The sequence below is a fragment of the Oncorhynchus nerka genome, linkage group LG11 (assembly GCF_034236695.1).
Source record: "Oncorhynchus nerka isolate Pitt River linkage group LG11, Oner_Uvic_2.0, whole genome shotgun sequence".
Taxonomy (NCBI): domain Eukaryota; kingdom Metazoa; phylum Chordata; class Actinopteri; order Salmoniformes; family Salmonidae; genus Oncorhynchus; species Oncorhynchus nerka.
The window spans coordinates 5,702,797-5,723,122 of record NC_088406.1 but is presented as its reverse complement, the minus strand read 5'-3'; the positions used below and the strand labels follow the sequence as shown (position 1 = coordinate 5,723,122).

The 20,326-nt window shown below is 51.0% G+C and overlaps 1 protein-coding gene across 3 annotated transcripts in view; it reads left to right on the top strand.

Moving 5' to 3' along the window:
- The window catches only part of nek3 (NIMA related kinase 3), a 47,637-nt gene that overhangs the window by 19,770 nt on the left and 7,541 nt on the right, over nucleotides 1-20,326 (top strand). For 2 of the 3 annotated variants that reach the window (XM_065024168.1, XM_065024166.1), the window contains 2 exons: nucleotides 453-629; nucleotides 7,614-7,724. In XM_065024168.1, coding sequence (XP_064880240.1) covers nucleotides 453-629; nucleotides 7,614-7,724 — 288 coding nt within the window. The remainder of the gene's footprint in view (nucleotides 1-452; nucleotides 630-7,613; nucleotides 7,725-20,326) is intronic. The other variant, XM_065024167.1, reaches the window with a different exon arrangement.

The following is a 20,326-nucleotide window of genomic DNA, read 5'->3' as shown; positions in this document are numbered from 1 at the left end:
AACGCCCCAGACCTTAATTCCATTGAGAACTTGTGGTCAATCCTCAAGAGGAGGGTGGACAAACAAAAACCCACAAATTCTGACAAACTCCAAGCATTGATTATGCAAGAATGGTCTGCCATCAGTCAGGATGTGGCCCAGAAGTTAATTGACAGCATGCCAGGGCAGATTGCAGATTGCAGAGGTCTTGAAAAAGAAGGGTCAACACTGCAAATATTGACTCTTTGCATCAACTTCATGTAATTGTCAATAAAAGCCTTTGACACTTATGAAATACTTGTTACTATGGAATACTGAAGTATAATTACATCGGACAAAAAATATCTAAAGACACTGAAGCAGCAAACTTTGAAAATTAATATTTGTGTCATTCTCAAAACTTTTGGCCACGACTGTGTGTGTGTGTGTATAATATAAGGAAGATGAACGTGTTTGATCATGTCTTCATACAGGTCTGGAGATCTGTGTGGCCCCTGCTGAGGCCCCTGCTGAGAGCAGCACCAGTAGAGAGCATTGTGGCCCTCGTAGACAGTGGGCCCCAGGCCCCTCAGACACAGCTCTACAGGTGTTGGCTAACACAGACCTCCTCTCCTCTGGGAGTCTGGCAACCACAGGCCAGACACATTCAGGTATGCAGGTACTCTCACTGAGACAGGCCAGGCACACCCCTAGATAGGTACTGAAACAATGCTTGACACACCCCTATTCAGGTACTGACACAATGCTTGACACACCCCTAGATAGGTACTGAAACAATGCTTGACACACCCCTATTCAGGTACTGAAACAATGCTTGACACACCCCCAGATAGGTACTGAAACTATGCTTGACACACCCCTAGATAGGTACTGAAACAATGCTTGACACACCCCTAGATAGGTACTGAAACAATGCTTGACACACCCCTAGATAGGTACTGAAACAATGCTTGACACACCCCTAGATAGGTACTGAAACAATGCTTGACACAGCCCTAGATAGGTACTGAAACAATGCTTGACACACCCCTAGATAGGTACTGAAACAATGCTTGACACACCCCTAGATAGGTACTGAAACAATGCTTGACACACCCCTAGATAGGTACTGAAACAACTTGACACACCCCTAGATAGGTACTGAAACAACTGAAACTAGATAGGTACTGAAACAATGCTTGACACACCCCTAGATAGGTACTGAAACAATGCTTGACACACCCCTAGATAGGTACTGAAACAATGCTTGACACACCCCTATTCAGGTACTGAAACAATGCTTGACACACCCCTAGATAGGTACTGAAACAATGCTTGACACACCCCTAGATAGGTACTGAAACAATGCTTGACACACCCCTAGATAGGTACTGAAACAATGCTTGACACACCCCTAGATAGGTACTGAAACAATGCTTGACACAGGTACTGAAACAATGCTTGACACACCCCTAGATAGGTACTGAAACAATGCTTGACACACCCCTAGATAGGTACTGAAACAATGCTTGACACACCCCTAGATAGGTACTGAAACAATGCTTGACACACCCCTAGATAGGTACTGAAACAATGCTTGACACACCCCTAGATAGGTACTGAAACAATGCTTGACACACCCCTAGATAGGTACTGAAACAATGCTTGACACACCCTAGATAGGTACTGAAACAATGCTTGACACACCCCTAGATAGGTACTGAAACAATGCTTGACACATCCCTAGATAATGACACACCCCTAGATAGGTACTGAAACAATGCACCCCTAGATAGGTACTGAAACAATGCTTGACACACCCCTATTCAGGTACTGAAACAATGCTTGACACACCCCTAGATAGGTACTGAAACAATGCTTGACACACCCCTATTCAGGTACTGAAACAATGGACACACCCCAGATAGGTACTGAAACAATGCTTGACACACCCCTAGATAGGTACTGAAACAATGCTTGACACACCCCTAGATAGGTACTGAAACAATGCTTGACACACCCCTAGGTACTGAAACAATGCTTGACACACCCCTAGATAGGTACTGAAACAATGCTTGACACACCCCTAGATAGGTACTGAAACAATGCTTGACACACCCCTAGATAGGTACTGAAACAATGCTTGACACACCCCTAGATAGGTACTGAAACAATGCTTGACACACCCCTAGATAGGTACTGAAACAATGCTTGACACACCCCTAGATAGGTACTGAAACAATGCTTGACACACCCCTAGATAGGTACTGAAACAATGCTTGACACACCCCTAGATAGGTACTGAAACAATGCTTGACACACGCCTAGATAGGTACTGAAACAATGCTTGACACACCCCTAAATAGGTACTGAAACAATGCTTAACACACCCCTAGATAGGTACTGAAACAATGCTTGACACACCCCTAGATAGGTACTGAAACTATGCTTGACACACCCCTAGATAGGTACTGAAACAATGCTTGACACACCCCTAGATAGGTACTGAAACAATGCTTGACACACCCCAGATAGGTACTGAAACAATGCTTGACCCACCCCCAGATAGGTACTGAACAATGCTTGACACACCCCTAGATATGTACTGAAACAATGCTTGACACACCCCCAGATAGGTACTGAAACAATGCTTGACACACCCCCAGATAGGTACTGAAACAATGCTTGACACACCCCTAGATAGGTCCTGAAACAATGCTTGACACACCCCTAGATAGGTACTGAAACAATGCTTGACACACCCCCAGATAGGTACTGAAACAATGCTTGACACACCCCTAGATAGGTACTGAAACAATGCTTCACACACCCCTAGATAGGTACTGAAACAATGCTTGACACACCCCTAGATAGGTACTGAAACAATGCTTGACACACCCCTAGATAGGTACTGAAACAATGCTTGACACACCCCTAGATAGGTACTGAAACAATGCTTGACACACCCCTAGATAGGTACTGAAACAATGCTTGACAAACCCCTAGATAGGTACTGAAACAATGCTTGACACACGCCTAGATAGGTACTGAAACAATGCTTGACACACCCCTAAATAGGTACTGAAACAATGCTTAACACACCCCTAGATAGGTACTGAAACAATGCTTGACACACCCCTAGATAGGTACTGAAACAATGCTTGACACACCCCTAGATAGGTACTGAAACCGTGCTTGACACACCCCCAGATAGGTACTGAAACAATGCTTGACACACCCCCAGATAGGTACTGAACAATGCTTGACACATTTACATTTACATTTAAGTCATTTAGCAGACGCTCTTATCCAGAGCGACTTACAAATTGGTGCATTCACCTTATGACATCCAGTGGAACAGTAGTGCATCTAAATCTTTTAAGGGGGGTGAGAGGGATTACTTTATCCTATCCTAGGTATTCCTTAAAGAGGTGGGGTTTCAGGTGTCTCCGGAAGGTGGTGATTGACTCCGCTGTCCTGGCGTCTTGAGGGAGTTTGTTCCACCATTGGGGGGCCAGAGCAGCGAACAGTTTTGACTGGGCTGAGCGGGAACTGTACTTCCTCAGTGGTAGGGAGGCGAGCAGGCCAGAGGTGGATGAACGCAGTGCCCTTGTTTGGGTGTAGGGCCTGATCAGAGCCTGGAGGTACTGAGGTGCCGTTCCCCTCACAGCTCCGTAGGCAAGCACCATGGTCTTGTAGCGGATGCGAGCTTCAACTGGAAGCCAGTGGAGAGAGCGGAGGAGCGGGGTGACGTAAGAGAACTTGGGAAGGTTGAACACCAGACGGGCTGCGGCGTTCTGGATGAGTAGTAGGGGTTTAATGGCACAGGCAGGGAGCCCAGCCAACAGCGAGTTGCAGTAATCCAGACGGGAGATGACAAGTGCCTGGATTAGGACCTGCGCCGCTTCCTGTGTGAGGCAGGGTCGTACTCTGCGGATGTTGTAGAGCATGAACCTACAGGAACGGGCCACCGCCTTGATGTTAGTTGAGAACGACAGGGTGTTGTCCAGGATCACGCCAAGGTTCTTAGCGCTCTGGGAGGAGGACACAATGGAGTTGTCAACCGTGATGGCGAGATCATGGAACGGGCAGTCCTTCCCGGGAGGAAGAGCAGCTCCGTCTTGCCGAGGTTCAGCTTGAGGTGGTGATCCGTCATCCACACTGATATGTCTGCCAGACATGCAGAGATGCGATTCGCCACCTGGTCATCAGAAGGGGGAAAGGAGAAGATTAATTGTGTGTCGTCTGCATAGCAATGATAGGAGAGACCATGTGAGGTTATGACAGAGCCAAGTGACTTGGTGTATAGCGAGAATAGGAGAGAGCCTAGAACAGAGCCCTGGGGGACACCAGTGGTGAGAGCACGTGGTGTGGAGACGGATTCTCGCCACGCCACCTGGTAGGAGCGACCTGTCAGGTAGGACGCAATCCAAGCGTGGGCCGCGCTGGAGATGCCCAACTCGGAGAGGGTGGAGAGGAGGATCTGATAGTTCACAGTATCGAAGGCAGCCGATAGGTCTAGAAGGATGAGAGCAGAGGAGAGAGAGTTAGCTTTAGCAGTGCGGAGCGCCTCCGTGATACAGAGAAGAGCAGTCTCAGTTGAATGACTAGTCTTGAAACCTGACTGATTTGGATCAAGAAGGTCATTCTGAGAGAGATAGCGGGAGAGCTGGCCAAGGACGGCACGTTCAAGAGTTTTGGAGAGAAAAGAAAGAAGGGATACTGGTCTGTAGTTGTTGACATCGGAGGGATCGAGTGTAGGTTTTTTCAGAAGGGGTGCAACTCTTGCTCTCTTGAAGACGGAAGGGACGTAGCCAGCGGTCAGGGATGAGTTGATGAGCGAGGTGAGGTAAGGGAGAAGGTCTCCGGAAATGGTCTGGAGAAGAGAGGAGGGGATAGGGTCAAGCGGGCAGGTAGTTGGGCGGCCGGCCGTCACAAGACGCGAGATTTCATCTGGAGAGAGAGGGGAGAAAGAGGTCAGAGCACAGGGTAGGGCAGTGTGAGCAGAACCAGCGGTGTCGTTTGACTTAGCAAACGAGGATCGGATGTCGTCGACCTTCTTTTCAAAATGGTTGACGAAGTCATCTGCAGAGAGGGAGGGGGGGGGAGGAGGATTCAGGAGGGAGGAGGAGAAGGTTGCAAAGAGCTTCCTAGGGTTAGAGGCAGATGCTTGGAATTTAGAGTGGTAGAAAGTGGCTTTAGCAGCAGAGAGAAAAGAGGAAAATGTAGAGAGGAGGGAGTGAAAGGATGTCAGGTCCGCAGGGAGGCGAGTTTTCCTCCATTTCCGCTCGGCTGCCCGGAGCCCTGTTCTGTGAGCTCGCAATGAGTCGTCGAGCCACGGAGCGGGAGAGGAGGACCGAGCCGGCCTGGAGGATAGGGGACATAGAGAGTCAAAGGATGCAGAAAGGGAGGAGAGGAGGGTTGAGGAGGCAGAATCAGGAGATAGGTTGGAGAAGGTTTGAGCAGAGGGAAGAGATGATAGGATGCAAGAGGAGAGAGTAGCGGGGGAGAGAGAGCGAAGGTTGGGACGGCGCGATACCATCCGAGTAGGGGCAGTGTGGGAAGTGTTGGATGAGAGCGAGAGAGAAAAGGATACAAGGTAGTGGTCGGAGACTTGGAGGGGAGTTGCAATGAGGTTAGTGGAAGAACAGCATCTAGTAAAGATGAGGTCGAGCGTATTTCCTGCCTTGTGAGTAGGGGGGAAGGTGAGAGGATGAGGTCAAAAGAGGAGAGGAGTGGAAAGAAGGAGGCAGAGAGGAATGAGTCAAAGGTAGACGTGGGGAGGTTAAAGTCGCCCAGAACTGTGAGAGGTGAGCCGTCCTCAGGAAAGGAGCTTATCAAGGCATCAAGCTCATTGATGAACTCTCCGAGGGAACCTGGAGGGCGATAAATGATAAGGATGTTAAGCTTGAAAGGGCTGGTAACTGTGACAGCATGGAATTCAAAGGAGGCGATAGACAGATGGGTAAGGGGAGAAAGAGAGAATGACCACTTGGGAGAGATGAGGATCCCGGTGCCACCACCCCGCTGACCAGAAGCTCTCGGGGTGTGCGAGAACACGTGGGCGGACGAAGAGAGAGCAGTAGGAGTAGCAGTGTTGTCTGTGGTGATCCATGTTTCCGTCAGTGCCAAGAAGTCAAGGGACTGGAGGGAGGCATAGGCTGAGATGAACTCTGCCTTGTTGGCCGCAGATCGGCAGTTCCAGAGGCTACCGGAGACCTGGAACTCCACGTGGGTCGTGCGCGCTGGGACCACCAGATTAGGGTGGCCGCGGCCACGCGGTGTGGAGCGTTTGTATGGTCTGTGCAGAGAGGAGAGAACAGGGATAGACAGACACATAGTTGACAGGCTACACAAGAGGCTACGCTAATGCAAAGGAGATTGGAATGACAAGTGGACTACACGTCTCGAGTGTTCAGAAAGTTAAGCTTACGTAGCAAGAATCTTATTGACTAAAATGATTAAAATGATACAGTACTGCTGAAGTAGGCTAGCTGGCAGAGGCTGCGTTGTTGACTATGTAGGCTAGCTGGCAGTGTCTGCGTTGTTGACACTACACTAATCAAGTCGACACACCCCTAGATATGTACTGAAACAATGCGTGACACACCCCTAGATAGGTACTGAAACAATGCTTGACACACCCCTAGATAGGTACTGAAACAATGCTTGACACACCCCTAGATAGGTACTGAAACAATGCTTGACACACCCCTAGATAGGTACTGAAACAATACTTGACACACCCCTAGATAGGTACTGAAACAATGCTTGACACACCCCTAGATAGGTACTGAAACAATGCTTGACACACCCCTAGATAGGTCCTGAAACAATGCTTGACACACCCCTAGATAGGTACTGAAACAATGCTTGACACACCCCTAGATAGGTACTGAAACAATGCTTGACACACCCCCAGATAGGTACTGAACAATGCTTGACACACCCCTAGATATGTACTGAAACAATGCTTGACACACCCCCAGATATGTACTGAAACAATGCTTGACACACCCCCAGATAGGTACTGAAACAATGCTTGACACACCCCCAGATAGGTACTGAAACAATGCTTGACACACCCCTAGATAGGTACTGAAACAATGCTTGACACACCCCTAGATAGGTACTGAAACAATGCTTGACACACCCCCAGATAGGTACTGAAACAATGCGTGACACACCCCTAGATAGGTACTGAAACAATGCGTGACACACCCCTAGATAGGTCCTGAAACGATGCTTGACACACCCCTAGATGGGTACTGAAACAATGCTTGACACACCCCTAGATAGGTACTGAAACAATGCTTGACACACCCCTAGATTGGTACTGAAACGATGCTTGACACACCCCTAGATAGGTCCTGAAACAATGCTCTCGGTGAAACATACGAGATAGTAACGTTGTCGTCGTATCAAACAACATAGAGTGAACACCCACCGTATATAATTGCAATAAACATTTTGAGAAGTGATGTTTTGAGTCACTAAAGAGTCCACGAACGTTTGAGTCCTACAATCGGAGTCCAACTTCGCCTCCCGTCGGAGCCCTCAGATTTCCACTATTCAATCAAATAACACGTATTTAAAAAATATATATATATATATATATATTTTTTTAACTGTCAATATTTCCATTAATTCTGTAGAGAACAGAGAGCGGAGACGATGGGACAGGAGTCCACCAGAGAGGTTACTGAGACTGTTAGAGAAAGCCCAGCTCTCCACCGCTTTCAGAACCTACTCCATACACACAGAAGGTAGGTCCCGCTTTCAGAACCTACTCCATACACACAGAAGGTAGGTCCCGCTTTCCAGAACCTACTCCATACACACAGAAGGTAGGTCCCGCTTTCAGAACCTACTCCATACACACAGAAGGTAGGTCCCGCTTTCAGAACCTACTCCATACACACAGAAGTTAGGTCCCGCTTTCAGAACCTACTCCATACACACAGAAGGTAGGTCCCGCTTTCAGAACCTACTCCATACACACAGAAGGTAGGTCCCGCTTTCCAGAACCTACTCCATACACACAGAAGGTAGGTCCCGCTTTCAGAACCTACTCCATACACACAGAAGGTAGGTCCCGCTTTCAGAACCTACTCCTCCATACACACAGAAGGTAGGTCCCGCTTTCCGAACCTACTCCATACACACAGAAGGTAGGTCCCACTTTCAGAACCTACTCCTCCATACACACAGAAGGAAGGTCCCGCTTTCAGAACCTACTCCATACACACAGAAGGTAGGTCCCGCTTAGAGGGGAATCTTTCTAGAGAACACTTACGGTATAATTGACTTGTCTACCACATGGTTGGTCATGCGTGCTGTGAAACCTTATTTCTGATTGAAAGGAATTGTAATAGATGATCGACGTATGACTTCCCAAGTGATGTAGATCTCTCCACAACCTTGATAGTGATAGACTCAGTTACGCCTCTTCCATTTGCTTCAATCTCTACTGTTACGACTTACTGTAACGTTCTACCACAGCTATTTAAAAGCTATGATACACTACATGACCAGAAATATGTGGACACCTGCTCGTTGAAAATCTCATTTCAAAATCATGGACATTAATATGGAGTTGGTCCCCCCCCTTTGCTGATATAACAGCCTCCACTCTTCTGGGTAGGCTTTCCACTAGATGTTGGAACATTGCTGCTATAACAGCCTCCACTCTTCTGGGAAGGCTTTCCACTAGATGTTGGAACATTGCTGCTATAACAGCCTCCACTCTTCTGGGAAGGCTTTCCACTAGATGTTGGAACATTGCTGCTATAACAGCCTCCACTCTTCTGGGAAGGCTTTCCACTAGATGTTGGAACATTGCTGCTATAACAGCCTCCACTCTTCTGGAAAATTGCTGTGGGGACTTGCTTCCATTCAGCCACAAGAGCATTAGTGAGGTTGGAAACACTGATGTTGGGTGATTAGGCCTGGCTCGCAGTCGGCGATCCAATTCATCCCAAATGTGTTCGATGGGGTGGAGGTCAGGACTCTGTGCAGGCCAGTCAAGTTCTTCCACACCGATCTCGACAAACCATTTCAATATGGAAATGGCATTGTCATGCTGAAACAGGAAAGGGCCTTCCCCAAACTATTGTCACAAAGTTGGATGCACAGTTTTCATGATTTTGCAGGAGTTTCATATTATTAGTTCAGCGCAAGACGACCCACCTCTCCCGCCAAATTCAAAAACCAAGGCAGCACTGAAGATGAGAAATTCGTTTTCACATGGCTAGCAGCTAGCAAGTCTTTTATTTATTTTTAAGTTCAGGAGGATGCAAAATGTCATCAGCAAAGAAAAATCTTCGCAGGCTTTATGTGATGGTTTGCCCAACAAAGACACAATCATTTCAAAGATAAATTGACCTTTGGCCTTTGTCTGCCAGAACTGTTGACTGGTGTGTTACTCGAGATGGTTGAAAATGTCAAGGAGCTGCAAACTGTAGCGTTCAACTAAAAACAATTTTTTAAATTTGTATTTATTTTTAAACTGTTTAGTGATTGACGGTTGTTGTAAGATACTGTGACTTAGAGCAGGTAGGAGGTAGGTGAGGAGGTAGGTGTGGAGGTAGGTGTGGAGGTAGGTGTGGAGGTAGGTGAGGAGGTAGGTGTGGAGGTAGGTGTGGAGGTAGGTGAGGAGGTAGGTGTGGAGGTAGGTGTGGAGGTAGGTGTGGAGGTAGGTGTGGAGGTAGGTGTGGAGGTAGGTGTGGAGGTAGGTGTGGAGGAGGTAGGTGAGGAGGTAGGTGGAGGAGGTGGAGGTAGGTGAGGAGGTAGGTGTGGAGGTAGGTGTAGGTGAGGAGGTGGAGGTAGGTGAGGAGTGGAGGTAGGTGAGGAGGAGGTGTGGAGGTAGGTGTGGAGGTAGGTGTGGAGGTAGGTGTGGAGGTAGGTGAGGAGGTAGGTGTGGAGGTAGGTGTGGAGGTAGGTGTGGAGGTAGGTGAGGAGGTAGGTGTGGAGGTAGGTGAGGAGGTAGGTGTGGAGGTAGGTGGAGGTAGGTGTGGAGGTAGGTGGAGGTAGGTGTGGAGGTAGGTGTGGAGGTAGGTGTGGAGGTAGGTGTGGAGGTAGGTGAGGAGGTAGGTGAGGAGGTAGGTGAGGAGGTAGGTGTGGAGGTAGGTGAGGAGGTAGGTGAGGAGGTAGGTGAGGAGGTAGGTGTGGAGGTAGGTGAGGAGAGGAGGTAGGTGAGGAGAGGAGGTAGGTGAGGTGTGGAGGTAGGTGTGGAGGTAGGTGAGGAGGTAGGTGAGGAGGTAGGTGAGGAGGTAGGTGAGGAACTGCCTTGTCTGGTACAAAAGCCTTCACAGGTCATTTTGAGGAGAGGATGTGTCGATTAATAAAAACCTATTCGCTATTACAGTGGTTAGAGTGTAGAGGTGGTAGGGTAGCCTAGTGGTTAGAGTGTAGAGGTGGCAGGGTAGCCTAGTGGTTAGAGTGTAGAGGAGGCAGGGTAGCCTAGTGGTTAGAGTGTAGAGGAGGCAGGGTAGCCTAGTGGTTAGAGTGTAGAGGTGGTAGGGTAACCTAGTGGTTAGAGTGTAGAGGTGGCAGGGTAGCCTAGTGGTTAGAGTGTAGAGGTGGTAGGGTAGCCTAGTGGTTAGAGTGTAGAGGTGGCAGGGTAGCCTAGTGGTTAGAGTGTAGAGGTGGTAGGGTAGCCTAGTGGTTAGAGGTAGAGGTGGCAGGGTAGCCTAGTGGTTAGAGTGTGAGGTGGCAGGGTAGCCTAGTGGTTAGAGTGTAGAGGTGGTAGGTAGCCTAGTGGTTAGAGTGTAGAGGTGGCAGGGTAGCCTAGTGGTTAGAGTGTAGAGGTGGTAGGGTAGCCTAGTGGTTAGAGTGTAGAGGTGGCAGGGTAGCCTAGTGGTTAGAGTGTAGAGGTGGCAGGGTAGCCTAGTGGTTAGAGTGTAGAGGTGGCAGGGTAACCTAGTGGTTAGAGTGTAGAGGTGGCAGGTAGCCTAGTGGTTAGAGTGTAGAGGTGGCAGGGTAGCCTAGTGGTTAGAGTGTAGAGGTGGTAGGGTAGCCTAGTGGTTAGACTGTAGAGGTGGCAGGGTAGCCTAGTGGTTAGAGTGTAGAGGTGGCAGGGTAGCCTAGTGGTTAGAGTGTAGAGGTGGCAGGGTAGCCTAGTGGTTAGACTGTAGAGGTGGCAGGGTAGCCTAGTGGTTAGAGTGTAGAGGTGGTAGGGTAGCCTAGTGGTTAGACTGTAGAGGTGGCAGGGTAGCCTAGTGGTTAGAGTGTAGAGGTGGCAGGGTAGCCTAGTGGTTAGAGGTGGCAGGGTAGCCTAGTGGTTAGAGGTGGCAGGGTAGAGTGGTTGGTGGCAGGGTAGCCTAGTGGTTAGAGGTGGCAGGGTAGCCTAGTGGTTAGAGGTGGCAGGGTAGCCTAGTGGTTAGAGGTGGCAGGGTAGAGTGGTTAGAGTGTAGAGGTGGCAGGGTAGCCTAGTGGTTAGAGTGTAGAGGTGGCAGGGTAGCCTAGTGGTTAGAGTGTAGAGGTGGCAGGGTAGCCTAGTGGTTAGAGTGTAGAGGTGGCAGGGTAGCCTAGTGGTTAGAGTGTAGAGGTGGTAGGGTAGCCTAGTGGTTAGACTGTAGAGGTGGCAGGGTAGCCTAGTGGTTGGTAGAGGTGGCAGGGTAGAGTGGTTAGAGGTGGCAGGGTAGCCTAGTGGTTAGAGGTGGCAGGGTAGCCTAGTGGTTAGAGGTGGCAGGGTAGCCTAGTGGTTAGAGGTGGCAGGGTAGCCTAGTGGTTAGAGGTGGCAGGGTAGCCTAGTGGTTAGAGGTGGCAGGGTAGCCTAGTGGTTAGAGGTGGCAGGGTAGCCTAGTGGTTAGAGGTGGCAGGGTAGCTAGTGGTTAGTGGTTAGAGGTGGCAGGGTAGCCTAGTGGTTAGAGGTGGCAGGGTAGAGTGGTTAGAGGTGGCAGGGTAGCCTAGTGGTTAGAGGTGGCAGGGTAGCCTAGTGGTTAGAGGTGGCAGGGTAGCCTAGGTGGTGGTTAGTGGTTGAGGTGGCAGGGTAGCCTAGTGGTTAGAGGTGGCAGGGTAGCCTAGTGGTTAGAGAGGGTAGCCTAGTGGTTAGAGGTGGCAGGGTAGCCTAGTGGTTAGAGGTGGCAGGGTAGCCTAGTGGTTAGAGGTGGCAGGGTAGCCTAGTGGTTGGTTAGAGTGGTTAGAGGTGGCAGGGTAGCCTAGTGGTTAGAGGTGGCAGGGTAGCCTAGTGGTTAGAGGTGGCAGGGTAGCCTAGTGGTTAGAGGTGGCAGGGTAGCCTAGTGGTTAGAGTGTAGAGGTGGCAGGGTAGCCTAGTGGTTAGAGTGTAGAGGTGGCAGGGTAGCCTAGTGGTTAGAGTGTAGAGGTGGTAGGGTAGCCTAGTGGTTAGACTGTAGAGGTGGCAGGGTAGCCTAGTGGTTAGAGTGTAGAGGTGGTAGGGTAGCCTAGTGGTTAGAGTGTAGAGGTGGCAGGGTAGCCTAGTGGTTAGAGTGTAGAGGTGGTAGGGTAGCCTAGTGGTTAGACTGTAGAGGTGGTAGGGTAGCCTAGTGGTTAGACTGTAGAGGTGGCAGGGTAGCCTAGTGGTTAGAGTGTAGAGGTGGTAGGGTAGCCTAGTGGTTAGAGTGTAGAGGTGGCAGGGTAGCCTAGTGGTTAGAGTGTAGAGGTGGCAGGGTAGCCTAGTGGTTAGAGTGTAGAGGTGGCAGGGTAGCCTAGTGGTTAGAGTGTAGAGGGGGCAGGGTAGCCTAGTGGTTAGAGTGTAGAGGGGGCAGGGTAGCCTAGTGGTTAGAGTGTAGAGGCGGCAGGGTAGCCTAGTGGTTAGAGTGTAGAGGCGGCAGGGTAGCCTAGTGGTTAGAGTGTAGAGGCGGCAGGGTAGCCTAGTGGTTAGAGTGTAGAGGCGGCAGGGTAGCCTAGTGGTTAGAGTGTAGAGGCGGCAGGGTAGCCTAGTGGTTAGAGTGTAGAGGTGGCAGGGCAGCCTAGTGGTTGGTTAGAGGTGGCAGGGCAGCCTAGTGGTTAGAGTGTAGAGGTGGCAGGGCAGCCTAGTGGTTAGAGTGTAGAGGTGGCAGGGTAGCCTAGTGGTTAGAGTGTAGAGGTGGCAGGGTAGAGTAGTGGTTAGAGTGTAGAGGGGGCAGGGTAGCCTAGTGGTTAGTGTAGAGGAGGCAGGGTAGCCTAGTGGTTAGAGTGTGGCGGCAGGGTAGCCTAGTGGTTAGAGTGTGGCGGCAGGGTAGCCTAGTGGTTAGAGGTGGCAGGGTAGCCTAGTGGTTAGAGTGTGGCAGGGTAGCCTAGTGGTTAGAGTGTAGAGGTGGCAGGGTAGCCTAGTGGTTAGAGTGTAGAGGTGGCAGGGTAGCCTAGTGGTTAGAGTGTAGAGGTGGCAGGGTAGCCTAGTGGTTAGAGTGTAGAGGTGGTAGGGTAGCCTAGTGGTTAGACTGTAGAGGTGGCAGGGTAGCCTAGTGGTTAGAGTGTAGAGGTGGCAGGGTAGCCTAGTGGTTAGACTGTAGAGGTGGCAGGGTAGCCTAGTGGTTAGAGTGTAGAGGTGGTAGGGTAGCCTAGTGGTTAGACTGTAGAGGTGGCAGGGTAGCCTAGTGGTTAGAGTGTAGAGGTGGCAGGGTAGCCTAGTGGTTAGAGGTGGCAGGGTAGCCTAGTGGTTAGAGGTGGCAGGGTAGCCTAGTGGTTAGAGGTGGCAGGGTAGCCTAGTGGTTAGAGGTGGCAGGGTAGCCTAGTGGTTAGAGGTGGCAGGGTAGCTAGTGGTTAGAGGTGGCAGGGTAGCCTAGTGGTTAGAGGTGGCAGGGTAGCCTAGTGGTTAGAGGTGGCAGGGTAGAGTGGTTAGAGGTGGCAGGGTAGCCTAGTGGTTAGAGGTGGCAGGGTAGCCTAGTGGTTAGGGTGGCAGGGTAGCCTAGTGGTTGGTTAGAGGTGGCAGGGTAGCCTAGTGGTTAGAGGTTAGAGTGGTAGAGGTGGCAGGGTAGCCTAGTGGTTAGAGGTGGCAGGGTAGCCTAGTGGTTAGAGGTGGCAGGGTAGCCTAGTGGTTTGGCAGGGTAGCCTAGTGGTTAGAGGTGGCAGGGTAGCCTAGTGGTTGGTTAGAGGTGGCAGGGTAGTAGAGGTGGCAGGGTAGCCTAGTGGTTAGAGGTGGCAGGGTAGCCTAGTGGTTAGAGGTGGCAGGGTAGCCTAGTGGTTAGAGGTGGCAGGGTAGCCTAGTGGTTAGAGTGTAGAGGTGGCAGGGTAGCCTAGTGGTTAGAGTGTAGAGGTGGCAGGGTAGCCTAGTGGTTAGAGTGTAGAGGTGGCAGGGTAGCCTAGTGGTTAGAGTGTAGAGGTGGCAGGGTAGCCTAGTGGTTAGAGTGTAGAGGTGGCAGGGTAGCCTAGTGGTTAGAGTGTAGAGGTGGCAGGGTAGCCTAGTGGTTAGAGTGTAGAGGTGGCAGGGTAGCCTAGTGGTTAGAGTGTAGAGGTGGCAGGGTAGCCTAGTGGTTAGACTGTAGAGGTGGTAGGGTAGCCTAGTGGTTAGAGTGTAGAGGTGGCAGGGTAGCCTAGTGGTTAGAGTGTAGAGGTGGTAGGGTAGCCTAGTGGTTAGAGTGTAGAGGTGGCAGGGTAGCCTAGTGGTTAGAGTGTAGAGGGCAGGGTAGCCTAGTGGTTAGAGTGTAGAGGTGGCAGGGTAGCCTAGTGGTTAGAGTGTAGAGGGGCAGGGTAGCCTAGTGGTTAGAGTGTAGAGGGGCAGGGTAGCCTAGTGGTTAGAGTGTAGAGGCGGCAGGGTAGCCTAGTGGTTAGAGTGTAGAGGCGGCAGGGTAGCCTAGTGGTTAGAGTGTAGAGGCGGCAGGGTAGCCTAGTGGTTAGAGTGTAGAGGCGGCAGGGTAGCCTAGTGGTTAGAGTGTAGAGGCGGCAGGGTAGCCTAGTGGTTAGAGTGTAGAGGCGGCAGGGCAGCCTAGTGGTTAGAGTGTAGAGGTGGCAGGGCAGCCTAGTGGTTAGAGTGTAGAGGTGGCAGGGCAGCCTAGTGGTTAGAGTGTAGAGGTGGCAGGGTAGCCTAGTGGTTAGAGTGTAGAGGTGGCAGGGTAGAGTAGTGGTTAGAGTGTAGAGGGGGCAGGGTAGCCTAGTGGTTAGTGTAGAGGAGGCAGGGTAGCCTAGTGGTTAGAGTGTAGAGGCGGCAGGGTAGCCTAGTGGTTAGAGTGTAGAGGCGGCAGGGTAGCCTAGTGGTTAGAGTGTAGAGGCGGCAGGGTAGCCTAGTGGTTAGAGTGTAGAGGCGGCAGGGTAGCCTAGTGGTTAGAGTGTAGAGGCGGCAGGGTAGCCTAGTGGTTAGAGTGTAGAGGCGGCAGGGTAGCCTAGTGGTTAGAGTGTAGAGGCGGCAGGGAGTGGTTAGAGTGCAGAGGCGGCAGGGTAGCCTAGTGGTTAGAGTGTAGAGGCGGCAGGGTAGCCTAGTGGTTAGAGTGTAGAGGCGGCAGGGTAGCCTAGTGGTTAGAGTGTAGAGGCGGCAGGGTAGCCTAGTGGTTAGAGTGTAGAGGCGGCAGGGTAGCCTAGTGGTTAGAGTGTAGAGGTGGCAGGGTAGCCTAGTGGTTAGAGTGTAGAGGCGGCAGGGTAGCCTAGTGGTTAGAGTGTAGAGGAGGCAGGGTAGCCTAGTGGTTAGAGTGTAGAGGTGGCAGGGTAGCCTAGTGGTTAGAGTGTAGAGGGGGCAGGGTAGCCTAGTGGTTAGAGTGTAGAGGTGGCAGGGTAGCCTAGTGGTTAGAGTGTAGAGGTGGCAGGGTAGCCTAGTGGTTAGAGTGTAGAGGTGGCAGGGTAGCCTAGTGGTTAGAGTGTAGAGGTGGCAGGGTAGCCTAGTGGTTAGAGTGTAGAGGTGGCAGGGTAGCCTAGTGGTTAGAGTGTAGAGGTGGCAGGGTAGCCTAGTGGTTAGAGTGTAGAGGTGGCAGGGTAGCCTAGTGGTTAGAGTGTAGAGGTGGCAGGGTAGCCTAGTGGTTAGAGTGTAGAGGTGGCAGGGTAGCCTAGTGGTTGGAGTGTAGAGGTGGCAGGGTAGTCTAGTGGTTAGAGTGTAGAGGAGGCAGGGTAGCCTAGTGGTTAGAGTGTAGAGGTGGCAGGGTAGCCTAGTGGTTGGAGTGTAGAGGTGGCAGGGTAGCCTAGTGGTTAGAGTGTAGAGAGGCAGGGTAGCCTAGTGGTTAGAGTGTAGAGGTGGCAGGGTAGCCTAGTGGTTAGAGTGTAGAGGCGGCAGGGTAGCCTAGTGGTTAGAGTGTAGAGGTGGCAGGGTAGCCTAGTGGTTAGAGTGTAGAGGGGCAGGGTAGCCTAGTGGTTAGAGTGTAGAGGTGGCAGGGTAGCCTAGTGGTTAGAGTGTAGAGGTGGCAGGGTAGCCTAGTGGTTAGAGTGTAGAGGTGGCAGGGTAGCCTAGTGGTTAGAGTGTAGAGGTGGCAGGGTAGCCTAGTGGTTAGAGTGTAGAGGTGGCAGGGTAGCCTAGTGGTTAGAGTGTAGAGGTGGCAGGGTAGCCTAGTGGTTAGAGTGTAGAGGTGGCAGGGTAGCCTAGTGGTTAGAGTGTAGAGGTGGCAGGGTAGCCTAGTGGTTAGAGTGTAGAGGCGGCAGGGTAGCCTAGTGGTTAGAGTGTAGAGGTGGCAGGGTAGCCTAGTGGTTAGAGTGTAGAGGCGGCAGGGTAGCCTAGTGGTTAGAGTGTAGAGGCGGCAGGGTAGCCTAGTGGTTAGAGTGTAGAGGCGGCAGGGTAGCCTAGTGGTTAGAGTGTAGAGGCGGCAGGGTAGCCTAGTGGTTAGAGTGTAGAGGCGGCAGGGTAGCCTAGTGGTTAGAGTGTAGAGGCGGCAGGGTAGCCTAGTGGTTAGAGTGTAGAGGCGGCAGGGTAGCCTAGTGGTGGTTAGAGTGTAGAGGTGGCAGGGTAGCCTAGTGGTTAGAGTGTAGAGGCGGCAGGGTAGCCTAGTGGTTAGAGTGTAGAGGAGGCAGAGTAGCCTAGTGGTTAGAGTGTAGAGGAGGCAGGGTGGCCTAGTGGTTAGAGTGTAGAGGCGGCAGGGTAGCCTAGTGGTTAGAGTGTAGAGGCGGCAGGGTAGCCTAGTGGTTAGAGTGTAGAGGCGGCAGGGTAGCCTAGTGGTTAGAGTGTAGAGGCGGCAGGGTAGCCTAGTGGTTAGAGTGTAGAGGCGGCAGGGTAGCCTAGTGGTTAGAGTGTAGAGGGGGCAGGGTAGCCTAGTGGTTAGAGTGTAGAGGCGGCAGGGTAGCCTAGTGGTTAGAGTGTAGAGGCGGCAGGGTAGCCTAGTGGTTAGAGTGTAGAGGCGGCAGGGTAGCCTAGTGGTTAGAGTGTAGAGGCGGCAGGGTAGCCTAGTGGTTAGAGTGTAGAGGGGGCAGGGTAGCCTAGTGGTTAGAGTGTAGAGGGGGCAGGGTAGCCTAGTGGTTAGAGTGTAGAGGGGGCAGGGTAGCCTAGTGGTTAGAGTGTAGAGGCGGCAGGGTAGCCTAGTGGTTAGAGTGTAGAGGCGGCAGGGTAGCCTAGTGGTTAGAGTGTAGAGGGGGCAGGGTAGCCTAGTGGTTAGAGTGTAGAGGTGGCAGGGTAGCCTAGTGGTTAGAGTGTAGAGGTGGCAGGGTAGCCTAGTGGTTAGAGTGTAGAGGTGGCAGGGTAGCCTAGTGGTTAGAGTGTAGAGGTGGCAGGGTAGCCTAGTGGTTAGAGTGTAGAGGTGGCAGGGTAGCCTAGTGGTTAGAGTGTAGAGGTGGCAGGGTAGCCTAGTGGTTAGAGTGTAGAGGTGGCAGGGTAGCCTAGTGGTTAGAGTGTAGAGGTGGCAGGGTAGCCTAGTGGTTAGTGTAGAGGAGGCAGGGTAGCCTAGTGGTTAGAGTGTAGAGGAGGCAGGGTAGCCTAGTGGTTAGAGTGTAGAGGTGGCTGGTAGCCTAGTGGTTAGAGTGTAGAGGTGGCAGGGTAGTCTAGTGGTTAGAGTGTAGAGGCGGCAGGGTAGTCTAGTGGTTAGAGTGTAGAGGCGGCAGGGTAGCCTAGTGGTTAGAGTGTAGAGGCGGCAGGGTAGCCTAGTGGTTAGAGTGTAGAGGTGGCAGGGTAGCCTAGTGGTTAGAGTGTAGAGGTGGCAGGGTAGCCTAGTGGTTAGAGTGTAGAGGTGGCAGGGTAGCCTAGTGGTTAGAGTGTAGAGGTGGCAGGGTAGCCTAGTGGTTAGTGTAGAGGAGGCAGGGTAGCCTAGTGGTTAGAGTGTAGAGGAGGCAGGGTAGCCTAGTGGTTAGAGTGTAGAGGTGGCTGGTAGCCTAGTGGTTAGAGTGTAGAGGTGGCAGGGTAGTCTAGTGGTTAGAGTGTAGAGGTGGCAGGGTAGAGTAGTGGTTAGAGTGTAGAGGTGGCAGGGTAACCTAGTGGTTAGAGTGTAGAGGTGGCAGGGTAGCCTAGTGGTTAGAGTGTAGAGGTGGCAGGGTAGAGTAGTGGTTAGAGTGTAGAGGTGGCAGGGTAACCTAGTGGTTAGAGTGTAGAGGCGGCAGGGTAGCCTAGTGGTTAGAGTGTAGAGGCGGCAGGGTAGCCTAGTGGTTAGAGTGTAGAGGCGGCAGGGTAACCTAGTGGTTAGAGTGTAGATGTGGCAGGGTAGCCTAGTGGTTAGAGTGTAGAGGTGGCAGGGTAGCCTAGTGGTTAGAGTGTAGAGGCGGCAGGGTAGCCTAGTGGTTAGAGTGTAGAGGAGACAGGTAGCCTAGTGGTTAGAGCGTAGGACTAGTAACCGAAAGGTTACAAGTTCGAATCCCCGAGCTGACACGGTACAAATCCGCCGTTCTGCCCCTGAACAGGCAGTTAACCCACTGTTCCTAGGCCGTCATTGAAAATAAGAATTTGTTCTTAACTGACTTGCCTAGTTAAATAAATAAAGGTAAAAAAATATATATATATGATGGGGAAAACATAAAGGATTCGCAAAGGTAAGATTACCTGCCCCGTGGTTAAATTGTCACTTATCATACACCAAGAGAATCTCTGTTCCAAGATCAAGCCTGTGCTGCTAATGGTCAGTGCCTCTGTTTAGCGAGCAGTGGAATTCTGCCGTTTGTGAGCAATTAGATATTCAATAGGCACAATTAGTTGTAAAATGCACGTATGAAAATCATAACTGGCACACAGATCATCTGTCCGTAGCTGACACACAGATCATCTGTCCGTAGCTGACACACAGATCCGTCTGTCCGTAGCTGACACACAGATCGTCTGTCCGTAGCTGACACACAGATCGTCTGTCCGTAGCTGACACACAGATCGTCTGTCCGTAACTGGCACACAGAAGAAATGGTGGGGTAAATTGGTACCCCTGGTCTAGAATGTAATTTGGTCTACCACTGCTCGTTAAAGCTACAGTATGATGATGATGATGAGAGTTGTGCTGCTATATCAACATGACTACTACCCTGACCCTGTGGTAGCCAAGTGGTTAAGAGCGTTGGGCCAGTAACCCGAAAGGTTTCTGGTTTGAACCCCCGAGCCGACTAGGTGAAAAATCTGTCGATGTGCCCTTGAGCAAGGCACTTAACCCTAATTGCTCCTGTAGGTTGCTCTGCTAAATGACAAAAAAAATGGCATGATATGATCAATAACGATTGACACATGACGAGCCTGCGTGTGGTTGGTTGGATGCACGTTAACTTTAGTTAGTTCACATGGAGTCATGTCTTCCTGAAGTGTAGTCTGGTACACCGTGACGCCACATTCCCTATGGTGCCCCGAGTGTTTGGTTTCCTGCAATATTTTTCAATGTTTTTTTTGGGGGGGGGGAAATTGAGCATTGCAGGATATAATATACACTGAGTATACAAAACATTAGGATCACCTGCTCTTTCCATGACATAGACTGATCAGGTGAATCCAGGTGAAAGCTATGATCCCTTATTGATGTCACTTGTTAAATCCACTTCAATCAGTGTAGATGAAGGGGAGGAGACATGTAGAGGAAGGGGAGGAGACATGTAGAGGAAGGGGAGGAGACATGTAGAGGAAGGGGAGGAGACATGTAGAGGAAGGGGAGGAGACATGTAGAGGAAGGGGAGGAGACATGTAGAGGAAGGGGAGGAGACATGTAGAGGAAGGGGAGGAGACATGTAGATGAAGGGGAGGAGACATGTAGATGAAGGGGAGGATGACAGGTTAAAGAAGGATTTTTAAGCCTTGAGACAATTGAGACATGGATTGTGTCTGTGTGCCATTCAGAGGGTGAATATGGGCAAGACAAAAGATTGCCTTTAAACAGGGTAAGGTAGTAGGTGCCAGGCGCACCGGTTTGTGTCAAGAACTGCAACGCTGCTGGGTTTTTCACGCTCATCCGTTTCCTGTGTGTATCAAGAATGATCCACCACCCAAAGGACATCCAACCAACTGGACACAACTGTGGAAAGCATTGGATTCAACATGGACCAGCATCCCTGAGGAACTTTTCAACACCTTGTGGAGTCCATGACCCAACGAATTGAGGCTGTTCTGAGGGGAAAAGGCAGTTCA